The 20,523-nt window shown below is 47.1% G+C and overlaps 1 protein-coding gene and 1 long non-coding RNA gene across 8 annotated transcripts in view; one reads left to right on the top strand and one right to left on the bottom strand.

Moving 5' to 3' along the window:
• Nucleotides 1–5,064, bottom strand: part of LOC125758444 (uncharacterized) — a 26,582-nt gene extending 21,518 nt beyond the window's left edge. Inside the window, exon 1 of the long non-coding RNA XR_007416079.1 lies at nucleotides 4,648–5,064. This is a non-coding gene — a long non-coding RNA (uncharacterized LOC125758444). The remainder of the gene's footprint in view (nucleotides 1–4,647) is intronic.
• LOC119394176 (neurexin-4) overlaps nucleotides 1–5,823 on the top strand; it is a 96,553-nt gene extending 90,730 nt beyond the window's left edge. Inside the window, exons 22-23 of one of the 7 annotated variants that reach the window (XM_037661433.2) lie at nucleotides 820–1,089; nucleotides 1,343–1,919. In XM_037661433.2, coding sequence (XP_037517361.1) covers nucleotides 820–1,089; nucleotides 1,343–1,533 — 461 coding nt within the window. In that variant the 3' untranslated portion in view covers nucleotides 1,534–1,919. Of the gene's footprint in view, nucleotides 1–819; nucleotides 1,090–1,342; nucleotides 1,920–2,111; nucleotides 4,059–5,077 lie in introns of those variants that run through there. The other 6 variants (XR_007416075.1, XR_007416076.1, XR_007416078.1 and 3 more) reach the window with 6 other exon arrangements.
• The last annotated feature ends 14,700 nt before the right edge of the window (nucleotides 5,824–20,523 follow it).

The raw sequence follows: 20,523 nt of genomic DNA, 5'->3' as shown, positions 1-20,523 counted from the left end.
TTGGGAAGAACTTTTGGCATCAGTCACTGTTTGTAATAGTAAAATCCCATTTGAACAGGATATTATAAGAAGTCTCAACTGTAGTTATAGACAACCACAAAGAATTGATGCAATTGCTGAGAAATCACGAGAAGTTTATTATATTATTATAGCGAATCGTATGGTGATCAGCATGTCTCTCTTGTAGTTTCCTATGCATGACTTTGTGTATAGCTGCATTGTAGAGTAAAATTGAATCCATCTTAGTTTCATTGTCTCATCCATCTACTTCCAAATGAAACAGCATACGTGGTGCACATTTATAGGCGTACTAGTACGTTATAGGACAAAATGTTCATGGGCAACATTGCCCATTCAAAGAGCTATGCTTGCTTGAGCCTATTGCCCATCTAGCTTTGGATGCCTGTAATTTTTCTTTGTTTATAGATTAAATTGAACATGTGAAGTTTTTTTACAATGTGAGAGCATTCTTTGCCTGTGCCCACCCACCTTGACTGATTGGCAGGATATCTGTCTGACCACGAAATGATGACTGTTTAAAAGTTAAATTAAGAGAATTCGTCTTCAGCAAGAAATGGAACTTGTGCATGCAGCATCATAAGCACGTTCGCTCACTTTATTTGGCACATCTGGCACGATTGTTTACTTTACAAGAACATTAAATACAGTGCTTTCTCATTGTTTTAATTGAGGCAGAAGCGAGTGATTTTATGTACCATTTATTACTGTACCCAGATAGAACAATTTGTCCAAGCAGATCTACCTGTTTAGCAACTTTGTTCTCTCTCTCCCTCCCAACCCATCGCCTATCCACTGCAGAATCAATGGGCACCGGTGAAGGCTTTGTAGGCTGCATTTCACGAGTACAGTTTGATGACCACATGCCGCTGAGACGCTACTTTCAAGAGAGCAGGCGGAGCAACGTACACGCCTATCCTGAAGGAGCCGTGCGGGAAGACACTTGCGGCATTGAACCAGTCACGTATGCACCTCCAGAGGATGAGACACGGCCACCACCTACGCTGCCACCGGGGGTCTATCGAGAGCCCTGGGCTGTGTCCAGCTATGCCGACTCCGCAATCCTGGGCGGTAAGCACTTAAAGCTGTTTCGTACTACTGCGGTCCTTTTATTATTTGCAGGACTTTCTTCACCTAGTTGGATGCGTGGTAAATCTGAGCATGGCTGATGACTACTTTGCCTAGATAAGTGCACTTGCTAAGCAAGCAAGTCAATGATAGTCTCCTGACGGCCTCATGACTGGGGTTTCTCAACAGCAAGAACGACGTGCGCCCTTTGTCACTTAATTGTGCTTGATTGACAGCGACTATTCACTTCTTGCAGGTGTGCTGGCTGTGATTCTGGCAGCGATCGTGATCATGGCTATCATCTTGGGCCGCTACGTGTCTCGCCACAAGGGAGAGTACCTTACTTACGAAGACTCTGGTGCTAAGGACGCACCTGACGCAGATACTGCTGTGGTGCACGGTGTCAGAGGTCACGACGTCACGAAAAAGCGAGAATGGTTCATATGATGGGTCGTCAAATCAACTTGCCTCGTTACCTTCTCTACCTGGCAACGGCATGTCGAGCACCGTTGTGGCATGGTGCGGCTCTACATCGTGTGTTTCCAGAAATCTCTCTCGGGATCTTGCTCGCATAAGATCAAGACACTGCTGCCTGTGAGATCGCGAGTTCAGCTCCAGGCCGTTGCAGCTACATTTCAGCGGAGGTGACGTGCTCAAACACCTGTGCATCTTGGTATGGTAATTTTGTGCATTGTGTGCGTTAGAAGCATCTGCATTGTTGATCGACTTAACCTGCAGCCAGTCACTGCATTGTTGCACGAACGTTGTTATTGGCACTTTTTATCGGGAACTTCTGGGCACTTTTCCTGCTGTTCTTGTGATGGTAAAGCATGACTATGGCAGCAGTGGAGTTTTGTGACTGATCATCAAAAAGAAAAAAAACACATGCAAGTGCTTTACCAGTGTGCCTGATGAGAAGTGCCAAGTTTTCTTGTTGTATGCATTTACAGACCTCCAAGCTGTGTTAAAGTTTGCAGCCATTGTTGTGGTTACTTTGGCTGTGGTTTTAACTTCAATGTGGAAAGGTTGTTGGTGGGCTTTGTACTACAAGCTACTCCTTGGTAGAAAGTCTTGTTTGGAGGAACAAAAGTTTACTTCTCAACAGTCTATGCAAATGTTGTCATCTTAAACTATCTTTTCATTCACATAGACTATGGGTGGCGTGCCCTTTGGCGAACACAGGTTACCTCAGCATGCTGAATCAATGAACTCGCACTGACTCGCAATGAACTTGCAAGCACTGTACAAAAAAGGGTTGGTCGCAAGCTGAGCTGTTTTACATATGATCTGAAATTATGTTGTGGCTACTCATTTTCGATACGTTTTCAACACATTCCTCAGTAGGCTTAACCCTCAGCTTATTACGTGAAAAAGCTTTTGATGACAAGCTTATTGTCATGAGCTGGAAGAAAGTTGGTTAACACCTCATTGGTGGCCATTGGTCTGACGGCCAGGTCCCACTGTATATCTGCAAAATCAAATGAAGGTTAGTGACAGTTGAACATTCCACTTTTTTTAATACACACTTTGGTTCTATAAGATGCGTCCATTCGTGCCCAATGTGATTTTTCAGTGTGTGACAGCATTTATATTCTGTATAGTATTAACTTATTGTCGGCAAACTAACGAGACCTTGCTATTTCAAAGCAAATCACACTTTTTTAATGACTGTTGTGGTATTCAGAAGCAACTGCCAGGGACTTTAATACCATTCATCATTTTGATGGACACGCAAAAATCATGTTTGAATGTTAATTTCACAACTAAAAATGGTGGCATTTTTAGTTTGCTCCTTTAATGCAATATCTATATGAATCTCATGGCTTTGTGATATCGTGATGCACCAAGATGAGCATCGGTCGATGCCAGCAACTGGTTGGGACGCGAGAGAAAGCCAGTCGTCGAGTGGTTTGACCGACAGTGCTGCGACCGTGTCAAGCTAGACTCTTTCTGTCCTCTTTTTTCAGCACTTTTTGTCTAGAGCAAGAACACTAGTATTTTTGTTTTAGCTGTTAAAGCATATGAGACAGAAATATTCAGGACATGAAACTAACAAAAAAAAGATTGTCACACGAAAAAATTGTCACACGATTCGGTTGCTTCAATGTTTTTGTATCTTCAGCACTCCAAGAACTGCATGTGTCTGTACATATCAGAGGCCGAGCCCGAAATGAGCACATTGCTGTCTGCTATTACGGTTACTAATCTTTTTGTACATATCAGGAATTGAATTCCCTCCACTCGTCACATTTTTATTCCCCTTGCACATTAGTATTGACCTCCCATGCTTTTTTTCATGAAAAATTCAAGCACGGCAGTGTTGCTCTTCGATTTTACTCTTTTTAGTGTCAAGAATCTCTGACAAGTAGGTAGGTTGAAGTAGTAATAATGACTGTTATTTTAAGCCGTGTCCGTTCTGCCCTTCCTTTTTTTTTATTTAAAGCGTAGTTTACCATGTGTTCAGAGGGCTGCTGATTCTTATTTACTGCTTTCTTGTTTGTCATGCGCGTTCATAAAGGCCTGCCTACTAGCCAAGCTAGTTAAGGCAGTTGTTTCCCTTGAACTATCGTTTAACTATCACTGCCAGAGAGAGAGGAGACCCTTTAGCCGAGGGTCTGCCTGCGTTGAAGGCGGCACCGTTTGCTCAAGCTGGCTGACTCTTTAGCTGCACTGTTGCCCATCTGGCTCGAATGGCCATAGCTGCATCTCACCTGTACATAGCGCACATCTCACCGTTGTTCTCTCTTAACGGGGTCTGTGACAAAGGCGACAAGGTGCTATTGTGGATCGCATAAATGCGAACAGGTTAGAAGCAGGCAGAGATGCTACCCTCCTCATTCCCGGTTTCAGCATTTGTGATGGCAGCAGAAATTTAGCCACAGAGCCCTCACTATCTCATTGGCGGCTGGAGAAGTAGCGATATGAAACTGGCAGTTTCACGTTGTTTGGAATGACTGAAAGTTGGGAAAGTTGAGGGATTTATAGTACGTAGTGAGTGAAAAGAAAGCATGCCAATGCAGACGTGAGTAGAAATGAAAAGGCAACGGTGTTGTGCTGCCTCTTTTGTCCCTACCTGTCCCTACGTTTGAGTGAGTGCTTGCCTATGAGGTGTCACGGCTGTCATTCACAGGATGTGTTTGTGCTTCATACTTTCTTTCGCCCGCATTTAATGTATCCACAACAGGCACCCTGTTGCAGCTAGCATTCAGACAGTGGTGTGTAATGTGTGTTGAGTGTTTGTTACAGCCGAAATCTTGCCTTTTGATAGCATTCGACCAACATTTCCAACTAGGTATTTTACAGAGCAAAGGGCTGGTGACTCAATATCTTAGTTTATATGTAAATTTTTATTTACTTTGAGGATAGCACAGTAAGGCCAGTCTAAATGCCCACTGTTTTTTTTTTTTTGGCTTTAGTTATCAATGCTTTTTTAGAGCTAACGTGCAAGACATACCTATTAGCTCTGCAGATGTTAGTATCTTGTTACTGTTTCTGCATTTGAGACAGGTTAACTGGCAAAGTAATCCAGATGCTGTTACATTATGCTTGCAACCATAAAACCTGCTTGCCCAAGGCCTTAATTAACAGGGCCGGTATTTTGTAGCAATGCATTATGCTCGATTCTATGCTAGTGTTATAATCCACAGCTAAGGGCCGCCTGGTCCGGTTCATAATGTGTGCGGACCGTTGTTGTGACCACTGGCCTGGAACGAAAAGGTATTAGCATTAGGAAAGGCATCGCTACAATATGCCAATGAAGGTGTGCGCGTTAGTTGACCACTGTAGCCCATCGGTGATGAACTTTGATGACTACCCTTTTTTTTTTGCTCGGTGGAATGGCGAGTTGCAACGAAATGAAATGCAGAATTTGTTAAAAAAATACTGATTGCGTTCAGTGGGTACCATTGTGAAAGGCAGCACTTAATCGATACCCAGGCAATGGTTAATGCAGACGCACAAGCTGCAACATTTGCTCGTCTGTGCTCGGCAGCTTGAGTGTGAAGGCGTTGCATCGTCTTTAATTTTACTGCAGAGTGAACACTTTAAAAGGATTTCAAACATTGATCAGGCCTTTCCTCTCACATTGATGTACTATGTAGCGCAACTTCACCTTCTCTGCTGTGCTTTATTAGAGAGTCGTAGAGTCTGTTTTCGTGAGACAATTTGCTTTTCCTTGAGGCACTTGTTCAAACCAGGTATTTTTGATGTCGTTTCGCAGGAAAAGAAAAAGGCATTGCGAGCCTCAAGCTTTCTTATATTGTAAAATCCTCTCTAAGCTTATGACATCTATATTGTTCCATTAATTATACCTTGCCTTAGAATGCATTTGTGTTGCTTGGTTTGCTGATGCCTTTTTTGATCATTCATTTTTGTCATTACGTGAAACAATCATGGTAACGTGAATGCCAGCAAACCACTGTGGCAGCTGTATGATTATTTTGGGTAGAGCAGACAGGAATGTCTCCCGATTTGGATTACAAGAGTGATAGAGGTGCAGCATTAGTGTTAAGAGTGAACAGTTTTAGCTGTACAGTGTCTTGAAATATCTGTGTAGCTGAAAAAAAAAAGAATACCCAGTATTCAAATCCGTCCAGTCCAGACACAACCTTAGGAAGTGTCTGTGTGTATATATGTGTGTGTGCGTGTACATTGTTTATACACCAGCAGACCCGGTGATCGAATGATGTCATGGGATCTGAAAATAAAACGAATCTCCCCTGGAACATGTGTCAACAAGTCTGTGTAATTAGTCACTTTCCAAGATGTTATTTTCCCAGTCGTTCTTGTAAAAGAAAAAAAGCCACCATGGCCTCGATGGAGCCACAGTAAATGGTGTGGCAGCATTGTTGCTAAGAACACAAAGTTTTGCGGGATGGAAGTGGTGTTAATATGCTGGACAGCCGCGGCATAACTTGCCGCAGCATTTACTTACCGGCATCTCCGATTCAACGTGCTCATTAAATCTTGTGATGCTGTATTGCCTTATCCATATTCAGTGTGACGTCACCATTGGATTAGCTGGCTCAGTAGAACATGTACAAGCACGCAACTTTTAAGTCCTTCGTCTTTAGACATCTGTGGTGATCTAAACAATCTTCTTGCACCCCACGAAAAAACTACGTAAATGCACACCTACACTCTAAGAAAAAATCGAGTGTTTGGGGAGTTTTTTCTGCCACATAACAATAATCGTAATCTGGCCTGCTCGCGTTTCCTTTCTTGAAAACCCAGCTCTCGCCACTTTTAAATGCGAAGCATTTCTTAGCGAACTTCTGCGACTTTGAGCGTATCTATCCATCTATCTATCTATCTAGCCGCCTACGACTTTGTGCTCTCCTACTCGCTTGGTTCATCCAATGTGCACAAAATTGGTATGCGTAACATGACTGTATGACGAACATAAATGACAAGTCATAACATGAAAATCATGACACGCATGTCATGTACAGCATGATTTACATGCTACGCTCATGGCACGCTGGCGGCCGTTTCGCTAGTTTGATATACACCAAAATTGGTCCCTTGCGACGTCACTGTGTGACGAACTTAAATAACACGAGTTAACATGAAAATCATGACACGCATGTCATGTACAGCATGACTTACGTGGCACACTCATGGGGCGCTGACGGCAGTCTCGCTAACTTGATCTGCCCCGAAATTGGTATTGCGCGACGTGACTGTATGACGAACATAAAAACTCGAGTTAACATGAAAATCATGACACGCATGTCATGTACAGCATGACTTACGTGCCACGCTCATGGGGTGCTGGCGGCGGGTTGCGCTAGATTTATATACACCAAAGTTGGCATCTTGTGACGTGACTGTGTGACGAACATAAAAACACGACTTAACATGACAATCATGACTCGCATGTCATGCACAGCATGACTTACGTGCCACGCTCATGGGGCGCTGGCGGCGGCTTCGCTAGCTTGATCTACCCCGAAATTAGTATTGCGCGACGTGACTGTGTAACGAACAAAATAACACGAGTTAACATAAAAATCATGACACGCATGTCATGTACAACATGACTTACGTGCCACGCTCATGGGGCGCTGGCGGCGGTTTCGCTAGATTTATATACACCAAAATTGGTATCTTGTGACGTGACTGTGTAACGAACATAACGCGAGTTAACATGAAAGTCATGACACGCATGTCATGTACAGCATGACTTACGTGCCACGCTCATGGAGCGCTGGCGGCCATTTCGCTAGCTTGCTCTACCCCGAAATTGGTATTGCGCGACGTGACTGTGTGGCGAACATAAAAAACATGAGTTAACATGAAAATCATGACACGCATGTCACGTACAGCATGACTTACGTGCCACGCTCATGGGGCGCTGGCGGCCGTTTCGCTAGCTTGATCTACCCTGAAATTGGTATTGCGCGACGTGACTATGTGACAAACATAATAACACGAGTTAACATGACAATCATGACTCGCATGTCATGCACAGCATGACTTACGTGCCACGCTCATGGGGCACTGGCGGCGGCTTCGCTAGCTTGATCTACCCCGAAATTGGTATTGCGCGACGTGACTGTGTAACGAACATAAATGACACGAGTTAACATGAAAATCATGACACGCCTATCATATACAGCATGACTTACGTGCCACGATCATGGCGCGCTGGCGGCCGTTTCGCTAGCTTGATCTACCCGGGAATTGGTTTTGCGCGACGTGACTGTGTGACGAACATAAAAACACGAGTTAACACGAAAATCATGACGCGCATGTCATGTACATCATGACTTACGTGCCACGCTCATGGGGCGCTGGCGGCCGTTTGTCTAGCTTGATCGACCCCGAAGTTGGTATTGCGCGACGTTACTGTGTGACGAACAGAAATAATAGGAGTTAACATGAAAACCATGACACGCATTTTCCTCAATGACATACAAGACGATGTATGCAGCTCTTTGCTGGCTGCTTCGCATTACATCGATTCCCACAATGCGTGGGATCTGCCGGCTTTTTTTTATCAAGAATGCCATGTCACGCTGATAACGCGCGCGCCGTTCGTGACCGAGAAGTGCCGGGACCGCGATGGTGACGCAAGTATGCGAGGTAGACGACGATTACAGTTGTGTGGCAGAAATACTCCCTAAATACTCGTTCTTTCTTGGAGTGCATTGTGATATGATCGTAAAATACTAGCCCGATTTACCGCCATTGTGATGTGCTTCAGCTATCGGTGCACTTTTCCATTTGCAAGCAAAGTTTTATATTCAGAGGTATCCCGAGTCATCCCACGGGCATAAAAACAATCTGCGAAAAGCAAACACTGCCATGAACAGCTTAGCCAAACTTTGCAGTCGTGCGCGGCACGTAGAGTTTACAAGCGGAGCGCGAAGTTGCCAGTTTCGCAAGTCAGTAAAGCTGCCGTCGGCGGTTCTATTTCGTCACTAAAGAAGATTGCTGCTATTGGCCGATAGCTTACATATAAATCGAGAGCGGGGTTTGTATCAGATGCGGGCTTCCGTTGCTTCCGTACCCTAAAGAGCACAGCAGTGGAACTTCCGGTTGCCGTCACATGCGGGAGCATAGCCTCGGCGGGAGAGTCGCGTGACGTGAGCGAAATGTCACGTCTGACGTCATACGGACGCCCAAATTTGAGTAATAGGGAAAGGTTCTGCCTGGCATTACATGTGTCGCTATTTTGCCAGTGTCAGTGGTTTTCCCGTGTCACTGGGGGGCCAGTAACCTACGCCGTGCCCTTCGCGGCTCACTATTTTACCACAGTCGACTGTGACGCGACACTTCACCAGTGACGTTTCGGTTCAGGCCACGTGACTCCCGTGCGATCGCCGCCTAAAGTTCGTCATGAGAGGACGAACGTTCGCTCCATATCGGTCGGACATAACCGGATCGCAGGTCCATTCCGGCCGATTTAAAAAGACTTGAGCCGGCATCTGCAGGCCGGTCAGCGATACACCTTCCCTGCGGGACGCCAGAGTGGCCAGAGGTCCGGGCGACGCGACCCGCGAGACCGTCCGCCATGGCCCTCCAAGTGCATGCACGCTGGAGCTAGGGCTGACGCGCTGGAGTTTTGAGTACTGTGGCGGAGCCTGGTGGCGTGCGCCGAAGTTGCTTGGGTAGTCAAAAATGGACGCCGACCGGCGAGTTACGCAGTTCTCAGTTGCTTTAAGCGTTTTACTTAATTTTGCGCCTAGTTTTCAGGCTCAAAAAGTGCTTAAAACGTACGCAGGAACTTGTCCGCTATGCTTGCAGTCTGACATGTTTGACGAGCGATCCCTGCTTCAACAAACCGTGCCGAAAGCAGGTGGTCTGGGCGACGGCTCTGAGCAGCGCGCGGTCCCGAAGCGCGGTCGCCGCCGTTATTGTTGCGTGGTTAATTGCCTCGAACATGGGGGTAAGGATCCTAATGTGCGGTTTTACTGGTTCCCCTGAAAGCCGTACGAAGTGGAGCGACGGAACCGCTGGATACGTGCCGTCCGACGCGTGAAGTGAGTACGCGAGCAAAACGTGGTTTGCAACGTAACGTGCTGATTACTTTTCGTACGCGTGTGCACGCGTTTATATATGTATATATTCCCTGTGTGCAGTCCAGACGGCACGCCGTGGCTGCCGACGGCGATCACGAGGATATGCAGCCGGCATTTCGTGCGAAACGAGATAAACGATGCCATGAGTCACCCTGCGTATGTGCCTACGATTTTTCCGGCAGCTTACAGCCGGCTGCTTCCAGCGGCCGGCTGTAAACATTGCGCGCCGTCGCTTCTCGACCGCCACCGCACGCTGACAGAATTTGACGAATTCCCTAGAAGCAAATGTTGAAAAGTACGACCGTGCATGGGGAAAAAGTGTGTTTGCGACTGAATGCGGCAGAAAACGGCACACGACGCGAATGCGCTCATTCGGGCCGCCGACGGCTAGCCTTCGTCTGGACCTTTCTTGATTCCGTTTCGTCGTGTAATGCAAATCATGTCGGTTTTCTTAACAGCAATCTTTTCGTTTATGCACTGTCGTTAATCGCGCGAGCATGCCTCGTAAAACTTAACTCGAGTTCAACGTCGTATGAGATTCGCTGCACTTGCGAGTTGCAGAGCGCCGAAATGGTTCCTTTAATCTCCTGCACGTCGTAAACATACTTGACGTTGACAAGCTTCTTGCGTTTACGCAGATTGCTTGGCCTGAAGAACTCAGCCACGCCAGAAACTGGCCGAGATCCAAAGCGCTGCACAACCGACAGCGGCGGCTCCATTGCGCATCTGAGCTTAGTGCTGCATGCGGCCGCCTGTCTGACTACTCGAAACCAAAGAACTTGTCGTAGGGGGCGCTTTTTAGCACCGTTTTCGCAGCGCCGCCTGGGCAGCCAGTCAGGCCTCTAGGGCCGTGCCTGGGTGGCTAGAAGTTATGGCGTGCCACGGCCGGTCTGGAGGCGCGCGCTCGCTCCTTCCTTTACGGCCTGCGCACGGGGGGCTGTTGCTACCTATGGCCGCAATTTCGTGGGGGTGCTCCGAGCCAACTGCGCCTTAGAACGCGTAGTTATAAAGCGAGATTTAGTAACGAAGAAGAACAATGTACATGCTGCGGGGGAACTAAGGAAACGATGGAACATGTACTGATTGAATGTGGCGATATTCACCCAGGTATACGTGTGGGCACGAGTCTACATGAAGCCTTGGGTTTTAGGGACAACAATGGAAAGCTGAACACGTCCGCGATAGAAATAAGTAAGAGACGGTTAGAGTATTGGTGGCAGAAAAGTAGAGATAAAGAACAAAAATAAATAATGGGGGAAAAATAAGGTCATTCTGCCTTAAGAGGCAGAGAGATGGACCGTGAATTTATATTTTTTGGTATAATAACATAGATTTAATCAATGTAGATAAGGTATTAGGCCAACATGAAACAAGGAAGCTTTTTTTTTTTTTCGAGCCTGGTGGCAGACATGTCACCGCCCCGTTTTAAAGGGGACGCTCATAGCATCCATCCATCCATCCCTAACTCACTCCCGGCCGTTGCGGAGGCTAGCGCGCGCAGGGAGTGCTCGGCTTCCGACTTACCGTGGCGCTTTCTGAAGTTACTCTATATGGTATTCATGGTACCAATGCGATAGAAACATGTTAGCAAGTATGCATGATGACTCTGGTAAATTCCGCTTTACAGAAGTGGTGGCGCAGGCCGCTCATAAGCCCGCTTCTGTTGCTCGGCAAAGCATTGACGCGGTTATAACACAGCCTTGTTTTTTTTTAGGGGCGGAGCTCCTTAAGGCGGCACTCGTTCGTCCCTCGTAGTCGTAGTAGTAGTCGTAGTGCGTAACCAGTCTTACGCTTTGACCTCCAAGGTGGTGCCGGTGGGAGATTTTTCCTGTGCGTTGTTGAACAATAAAAAATTCGCAGCGTGCGCGTTAACTAAAAGCCGAATTCTTCTGTCTCTCATTCCCCATTAGCAGTCATTGGCATGTTCCAGTAGGAAACGTTAGTAGAAGTAGAAGTGTAAGTGTTAGCTAAAAGCCGACTTCTTCTGTCTCTCATTCCCATCAGCAGCCATTGTTTACCTCCAAGGTAGTGCCTGGTGAGATTTCTCCTGCGCGTGATTAAACAATAAAAATTTTGTTCAAAACGCCGTTGATTGATGAAATAAACCAACGAAAGACGCCAGATGTTTTGTAAAAGCAAAACGAAAGAACGCCAGATGTTTCTAAAGCAAAACAAAAAGACGCCAGCTGCTTAACGAAAGACGCCAGATGTTTTCTAAAGCAATGGTTTTCTAAACAATGAAAATTCACAGCGTACATGTAAAATTAAAGTGAGCTGCAAGTCGTCATAACTCATCGAACCTTTAGTATAAACGCGCCCGATCTCACGTCGGTGATGATGTACTGGGCAGAATTCACGGAAGATTCACGGTTTACCGATGAACCTCCGCAGCTTCGCCCACTCATCATCATTCACTCCGTGGATATGCTGTGATTTTTTTTAGGTTTCTGTAACTTCGAGAATAAGTAAGAGGATGAACATCGCGTTTGGTTGAGGAAACGGTTTAATCATGGTTTAGGAAATGTTTTTTTCAGATGTATGTGCCGGCCGTCGCTGTACTTGAAGATAACAGAATTGCACATTTTTTGTTGGAGGCATCTTAACTCGTGCTTTAATATTGAAACAAATACTTCAAAAAAGTGGAAGTCACTGCATAATGGGGACGGCCACGCTGCAGACGAAGAGGAAACAAAAAACTTTCAGAGAATCCTTTCAATGGGAAACAGAATGTTTTCCTTGGTACTACAACAATATGCGCATGGAGAACTGAAAAAAAAAATCACTGCTGTGACGATCACAGTTTAAAGGAGTCAAGTCTGTCACAGCCTGATATGCTTCCGCGAGGGCTTGTGAATAAAACCGGAAGGCCTGTCATTCTGATCTGTTAACTTTTTTGTGTAGTTAATAAGAAGAATCCGGAGAAACTTCTTAGAAATAATATGAGCCAGCACTCTCGCGTGACTCTTGTCCACACCTTCCGGACAGTCCAGAAGTGGCGAATCTTCAAGGTATGGCTCAACAGTCAATTGCAGAGTCTCGAGGATTTTCGTTCGAGGAAGATATTTGACTGCTTTCTCGAAGAACGTCACAATTGTGTCCAGCATTGATAGTAACTCCGGCTTTGGGTAGTGTAGATCATAGGCTTCTTGCTGACGGAGAAGATGATACAAAGGACTGCTCGTTTTGTTTGTCGTCACTAGCATGGCGCATGTTTCGCAACCGACATCAATGATGAGTTTGGCAATGTAACCACCTACATACACCAAGCCTGAATAGGCAACAGAGTTCGGTGGTTTGCGAGGAGATTCTCGCAGAGCTTCAAGTTCCTCAATAACATCTCCTGGAATAGACACCGCCGTTTCTTCAGTGTTTTCGTCGCGAATGCCCATGTCTTTTGAAGGTAGCGCCTTTTCCTTGACAATGTGGGTCAAAGCAGATGTGACGGCTCTTGCGTCTAGAGCGTCATTGCCCCCGCACATTGCCCTCAATTTTCCAAACAATGCCTCTATAGGATCACTGTTAAAATTCTTCATGAGCACATAGTTTACTCGTTTTCTCAGGAGAAATCGGACTGTCTCTACTGTGGACTTTGTGGTGAAAAGCAGGGCAGTGTACGTCTCTCTGTAAAGTCTCCAACGCCAGCGGCGACAGAAGAATCCTGGATGCGCTTAATGTAGCCTGAAAATTCATTTTCCAGCCACAGCAATCGGCTGTCGTCCTGCTTTGAGATGGGAAGTTTGCAGTCATTTCTACTGTACGTAGTGCTGTGAATGTCGAACCATCTCTTTATGGCTTTCATGAAGTTGATTGTGGATGCTGCATCCTTGTATAGAACAATAGAGGAGTTGCCCCTCAAGTTTCGCAGATGTTCCAGTGCGCCAACGACTTGGAGCGAGAATACTTGCACTGCACGCATTACATTCATCTTTTCCAGGTTAGATGGGTAATCCCCTCTGTGACCAAAAATGCACTGCTGTGGCAGCTGGGCTTCTCTAACGTGCATCTAAATCTAAGCACACGGGCCTCAGGCATTTTCGCCTCCATCGAATATAATGTGGTCGGGTCTTAAAAATATTGTTGTTGCTAGTACCGCTGCGTGTGCGTCTTCTATTGCCGAGTGCCGAGAAAGGCAGACTGTCCCCACACGCACCTGTACTTCCTTCACCGCTTGCTACAACCGAAAGAAGTAATTAGCACGAGAAATTTGGCCGGGCATAGCTGGTTTACAACACGAAGCGCATGCGGCGAAACGCGCTTTGGGCGGTTGGCTCGCGACGCCCTCACGCGGAGCGCGCCATCGTGACTGTATTCGCAATGCCCACGAACTATAGGTGGCGCGCCGTGCTTTTCAAGATGGCGCCAGGAGGAGGGTCAACCCGTTCGTTAGCATAGGAACAGATAGGACGTGCGAACCGTGCCACTTTCACCGGATGAAGTCACGAGCTGCACTGAAATGGATATGAGACTAAAATACTTTCCCAAACCATGGAAAGTGCTAAGTACTCGCAACCTAATTATTTGCTGCGAAGTGAAAGGTTATATTTCAGCTCCGTTATCGTGCATAACGATGCTTTGCGAAATCCTGTGCGTGCTATATACATGAACATGTATGAACTAGAATTGACGTATGAGCTGAACGGCACTCCGAGGTAGTACGTACCGAGCCTGACTGACGGATTTGCCGCAGTAGTAGGCCACCAGCGAGTAGCGCCATCGCTGCTGCGCGTGATGATGGCTTGCAAACATAAAAGTGTTCTGTGATAATACCCCGTCGTCATTGCTTGCGCAGTCGGAAACGCGGAGTTACGTCTTCAACGGAACACAAGCATTTAACATGCCATTCAGTAGCGCTTGTGTCACAGCCATGCTGAGACTCTAGCCGTGTGTACTTCAGTCGCATGTTGCAGGTTCGATCAGCACGATCGAAACATGAATATCGAAAAGAACGCACACGTATGCTTTTCGCAACGTCGAAGAAGTTCGCCGTGAGGCGTGGATTGTGGCCGTGACTGCACGTTCCATCGCTCTAACCATTTCGCTTCGCTGGTCGAGCTCGAGCGTGTTGGCGGCATGCGGCGCTCCATAATATCCACAATAATTGTGATACATGCAATGCACAAGATGAACAATGCTTTTATTTTGATCTCGCTCAAGGATATTATACATTAAATACAATCAAAGTGACTTACGAGCGTGAAAGAACATTAGCGCTCGAGGGGACGTGAAGTGCAACTCGCTCCTCGTGAGTTAGCAGCTGGTGGTTCATCGTCGCTGTCACTCTCGGTGCTTTCACAGTCTTCTACGTCCAGTGAAAAATCCTCGTCCTCAAGATGGTTTCTTTCAACATCACTGCTGAAAGCAATCTGAAGAATTCCTCCGCCGAACGACTTCGACCACTCCGCGTCACCACGTTTACAATTACAGAGACGTCTGGGCGCGGAGAACGTTTTGCTCTCAGACCGGTCAACAAGCAAATCGCTTGCAGTGTGCTGCCACCTATCAACAAACGTACAAAAACAAGAGGCGCAGCGGTGGCTATGAAACCCAACACACTGGCGAAGGACGGCGTGGATGGAAAGCGTTCGCTCCATGAAAGGCGTCGAGCAGACGCGTCCTCGAATGATTGAAACGTCGCTCGCACGATTCGTAACAGCGCTTTGCTGACAAAGGATAGAGGCCCTATTTTCATGTATTGCCAACTTGAGATCGCTCAGTTATACATGAGGCTGAGCACATCGCGAGCCCGCGCGACCTCCCTTCCGCGTTCAGTGTTATGGGACTCATGCACTACAAGAAACACTGACCAATTATACATGCAAGTAAAACAGGGTGAGCTTCAACTGAATATGTCAGACGATAACATTTAACTTACCTACGTGGCTACAGAAAGCCTCGCGAAGCTGATAGTATGCGTACACTGTGGGCTAGCATTGAAAGCGCGAGTTGCCACGTATTTTCACGAAAACTTCGCGTCTCGCAAGAACGAATCAGATTTCTCGTGTCGCGGAGGGCCCGGTTTATTCACTGATGCAGGGAACATGCAAAGTCGTAGTGTTCCTTTCTTGCCAACGCGTTAACACTGAGGCTAGCACAGCCGAACAAGGAAGCGACTGCATAGTGCCGCCATTTTGTCGTCTACTAACCCTCCTCGAGAGGACGCTCCTGAATTCCGCTCGGTGGCGCGACAGTCTATGGGCATTGCGAATAGAAAAAGTTCCATTGTACTCCCGGCGGCTGCTCAGGCCGTAAGGGAAGGAGCGAGCGCGCGCCTCTAGACCGGCCGTGGGCGTGCGTCCAGATGTCGCACATAATCCCGTTTGTTACCATCGCCTATGCACTCGGGGATAGATTCGCCTAGGGATTTGACGATTGTAGCGCCGTTACCGTTACTTGGCGGGGCTTTTTCGCCCGCGACCGGTTGTAATGTGGTTGAGCTGCACCGCGTTACGTTCAACGCGGCGAGCGAATCTTCAGCTGCGACTTCGCTGTGACGGTCTTTGCAGACATCGAGGGCGAAGATACGGATGCGCTGCCTTGCCACAGCATGTAAGTTACGATATCTCTGTTATTTGGAGCTGTTTACTGTCTTTTCACACGAAACAACCGGAAACACCAGTCTGCCAGTTACATATCGGATATATGGCGAACAGCGGCTATGCTGCCGTTGATTCGGAGCTTGATAAATATTTTGAACTGCGGCACAAAGAAACGTTGCACGAGGGGCTCACTCACGATCGCTACGCAGACTGGTAAAATAGGGAGCTTTAGAATAGCGCAGGCGAAGCTTTGCGTTAGCGTTTGTCACCACTGCGCATGCGTCATACGCTATTCTCTTGCAGGGACCCCGTTAAGTGACGGGAATACGGGCTACTGCAACGAACGCTACGTTCGCGTACGCTATTCTAAAACTGCCTAATTATAGTTACGAGTAGCTTGTGTTTGCCCCCTGATCATTCGAGTCGATCTCACCAGACCATCTGCGCATGCGCGTGTTTCCGTCAGTGGCACTGCCGCCATCTTAGTTGTAGTTCTCGGTGCGCTGCTGGTGCGGCTGCTTGCTGCGTGTTTCAGGTATATTGGCGTTTTGCGCCAATCCTCGACACGCAAGGCGATTGAACGCGGTGGGAAACTGTGTCCGCACCTCCAATGTATGTTATTTCATTTCAGGTTATCCTAGCACTAAAAGAAAAAAAAAGAACAGTTGATAGTGCTTACATGTGACGAGGTCGTCTCGTCGGGTTGATGAGCTTGCGTCGTTTTGCTGAATAAACATTAGTAATAATAATAAAAAAAGAAATCACGTTCCCGTCGTCGTAAGAGCAAGTATCTTCAGTGAAGGAAAATAACTTGCCCAAACTGCGAAAAAAAAAAAAAGCCGAAGGGACGAAAAAAAAAGCTTGTCGCGCTTTTTTTTTTTTTTTGTCGAGGCGACACTTTCCATGTAGACTGTTGTCAACGCAGGACTTCCGTCACAGTAAAAAGGACCCCTGACAGCAAAATTTTTGCTTGTGTCTTTTTTACTGTAATTTGTAGCTTTGTGTCTGGTAATCCCTAAGTTCAAGCGTAAATGCTCTGACGTATCGTATAACTAATTCTAGTGTAATTAATTGTGACCATTTTAGCGTCACTTCAAAACGCCCGCCTAAAAGCCATGCGAAACTAGCGCCCCATGCGGGGGAGCGCCAAAGATCACGTGCACACAACCTGTGGTGACGTTAGAGCGCAGTTTTCAAATCGTGGCCCCGCGCGCGGGCTTAAAGGGACACTAAAGAGAAACAATTAATCGTCCTAGATCGATAAATTGTGCTCTGAGAACTCTAATGTCGTTAATTTCGCCATCATGGTCTTATTAATAGAGGAGAAACTCAAGTTCAAAGTTTCATTTTTAAATTTCGCGCCGAAATCTCCTCGCGTGACGTCACGGATTTCAAAGTGTATTTATCGTATTTTGGCGCCATTGGCTTAACAAAATTACCCCAAACTTGGTATGTTAAGTCTATGGCCCCCCTCAGAGGACTATGTACTTCCTTTTCACCGATTAGGAACTACGTAGTCTCTAGTAGGCGCCGTCAAAACATGTGACGTCACGGCGAATGGTGCGGAAACTTCAAGGTGGCGTCGCCACTCACATTTTGTTTTTGCGCGTTTTCTCGCTTGGGGGGAGTGATTCTTAATAATAAAATAACAGAAGGAAAGAAAAGTGAGAGCCCCGCAATTGTCTATCACAGGGGATGACACCTCAGCAGTAGCTCTCAGGGGATGGGAAAAGGAGGGGTTAAAAGAATAATAGGAAAGAGTAGGGTGGGGAGCTGGTCACAGGAGTTCAGGGACGGGGACCACGATCGGCCAGAGGCACGAGCACGTCGGCGACGCGGCGAAGCCCCGGCCGATTAGAGGCGCAAGGCATAGCGGACGAGGGAACCGTCACGGGGCGTCGGTCGGTGAGAGGCACGAGTACGTCCAGACGGGCGAACCACGATCGGTGAGTCCAGGTCATCGCGGTAGACCAATGGGTAGACACGTCCGTTGTCATGAAATCTTCCGAGCAAGTGCGTTTTTCTCGCTTACTAAGCTTCTTCTCGCAGCAAGCGGGTGTTTTTGGCATCGTGAAAAAAGTACTTTACTAATGTGAGAAAAAATCGTTTTTAGTGTCCCTTTAAACCCTGTTAAACGCGTGCGCCCTCACGAAAACTACCTCGAGAGCATCCCGACAACAGAGCCGAGTGGGGTGCGGAACAATAGGCCTCGCCGGGTGCCAGTCGCAGCGTGCCAGTCGTGGTATTGTGTGAGCCCCGCAAACCTTCGCTTGCGGCCTGAATGTCCAACGAGACTTATTGTCCAATAGTGGACATCAGTCTCGTTGGACATTCCGTCTCGTTGGACATTCAGTCTCGTGGACATTCAGTCTCGGTTGGACATTCCGTCTCGTTGTACATTCCGTCCCGGTCGCAAATTTCGCTTTCCGTTTGGGTTTGGCAGTGTCTAGCGTTAAGTCTAGACGTAACGATAGGAGCCGTTGCAGTTACGTCTGGGACGCCCCAGTGACACGGGCCATACCACGGACGCTGGCACGGACGAGCGCCTGCCCCGAAGGGGCAGGCGCGCGGGCTAAACAGCGCGTGGCCGCGACAGCGGCCAGTATCGCGTGACGGAGACCCTGCCAACCGGCCATTGAGAGTTAGCGAAATGGCTCGCACTCGCGAAGCGAGGGCGAAGCCACGATTAGGTTACCGCGCCCGAAGGGCGCAGAGGGCCTCACTGGGCAAAAGGAAAATAATGTACTCTATCTTAACCCAATGAATGAGTTGTCTGAGAAATTTTAAACTAGGGCCCGTTTAGCTCATCTAAATTGGACATTCCGTCCCGTTGGACATTCAGACTCGTTGGCCATTCCGTCTCGGTTGGACGTTCCGTCTCGGTTGGACATTCCGTCTCGATTGGACATTCCGTCTCGATTGGACATTCAGTCTCGTTGGACATTCAGTCTCGTTGGACATTCCGTCTCGGTTGGACATTCCGTCTCGTTGGACATTCCGTCTCGATTGGACATTCAGTTTCGCCGGTCACGTGACCCATTGCACATTCAGTCTCGTTGGACATTCAGGCTCTGAATCGCAAACCTTCTGTGGAGGCATTGTACTTGCTTTACTCGTGGAACGTCACGCGGGGCCTCGACCTACGTCATACCAGGATGTCGCGAGGTGCAGCCAACTCAAATGAGCACTCACGCTTACTTTAAAATCAAATTAAGATATCTTAAAGGCAATGTTCGCCACTAATAATCGATCAGATGTGCCCCCGTATACAGGAAAGTCAAACAACACAAACATCTCGAGGTTTCAATTTTGGTGTCAAGGGTCCTTTAAAGGCCAACTCCGGCGATTTTTGGCCATGTCAAAGTAATGGTGCTTTTATGTTCCTGAACTATGCCGGCCTGTCGCTGACAAAGTGCAAAGCTTCTACCGTATAGGCGCCTTGCCTGTAGGTGTGGTTATGGTTGATTTTCGTTTCTTAATACATGACAGCATTTATCATATCTGTAATTGGAAATGTTCTTTAGAGTGACTTGATGATCTGTTATTTGGTGTAAATCCTGCGTAGCCTCCTTGCTTTCTCTGTATGCAGCTTTTCTCACTGCTGTTTGTGCAAGATATTGGGCCTGAGACCACGCCAGCTAATGTGGAAGCCAGTGCAGTTTCTTTGACGAGACTTGGAGTGCATTCATGCAGAATTTTATTTACGTTGCTGCCGTGCCACTCAGCTTCACCTTGTACGGTCACCTTCCGACGTGTTTTGTGCCACATTTGGTTGTGCTTTATTCATTAATAAAGCCGATTGACAACATTATGGGATAATTTATTGTTGCTGAGAAGCACGATTATTTATTTGCGCGCCATCCGCTAAACGTCATTTAGGTAGTACAGTATACGTGTTGCTCCCCTGCTTACATGTTCAAATTTATTATAAACCGATGTCTTTTATATGAAAATTGGATATGTATGGTGTGCTGAAGTAGCCAATAATTCACGCGGCATATATGAGCGACCGTAACAACTTGATTCGGTCCGCAATAAACGCGAGTAAACTCAGCGTCGAAATTATATATGCAACAGTGAGGACATGCGTGGGTGAACAGGTATGTACGTATGTTAGTGATCTTGCTTGATTGTTTGGTCACTTGCTCGACGAGTCGACGACTGACATAGGAAGTGGGAGAAAAAACAGGAAAGTGCTCTCGCGGGAGCTCTTTCGGTCCGTTCAATCTCTATCTTCCTATGGTAGCCGTCAGGCTGCCGACCAAACATGCTGCAAAGACAGTTATAATAGTTTATTTTATATTTCGAAAGTCCAAAATTTCAAAAACGCCGAAAAAACAAAAACGTCTAGAAAACGCCTTAGACGTCGAAAAGAC

Source organism: Rhipicephalus sanguineus, chromosome 5, assembly GCF_013339695.2.
Source record: "Rhipicephalus sanguineus isolate Rsan-2018 chromosome 5, BIME_Rsan_1.4, whole genome shotgun sequence".
NCBI lineage: Eukaryota > Metazoa > Arthropoda > Arachnida > Ixodida > Ixodidae > Rhipicephalus > Rhipicephalus sanguineus.
The sequence above is the reverse complement of the archived record's forward strand: the minus strand, read 5'-3'. Positions and strand labels throughout refer to the sequence as shown.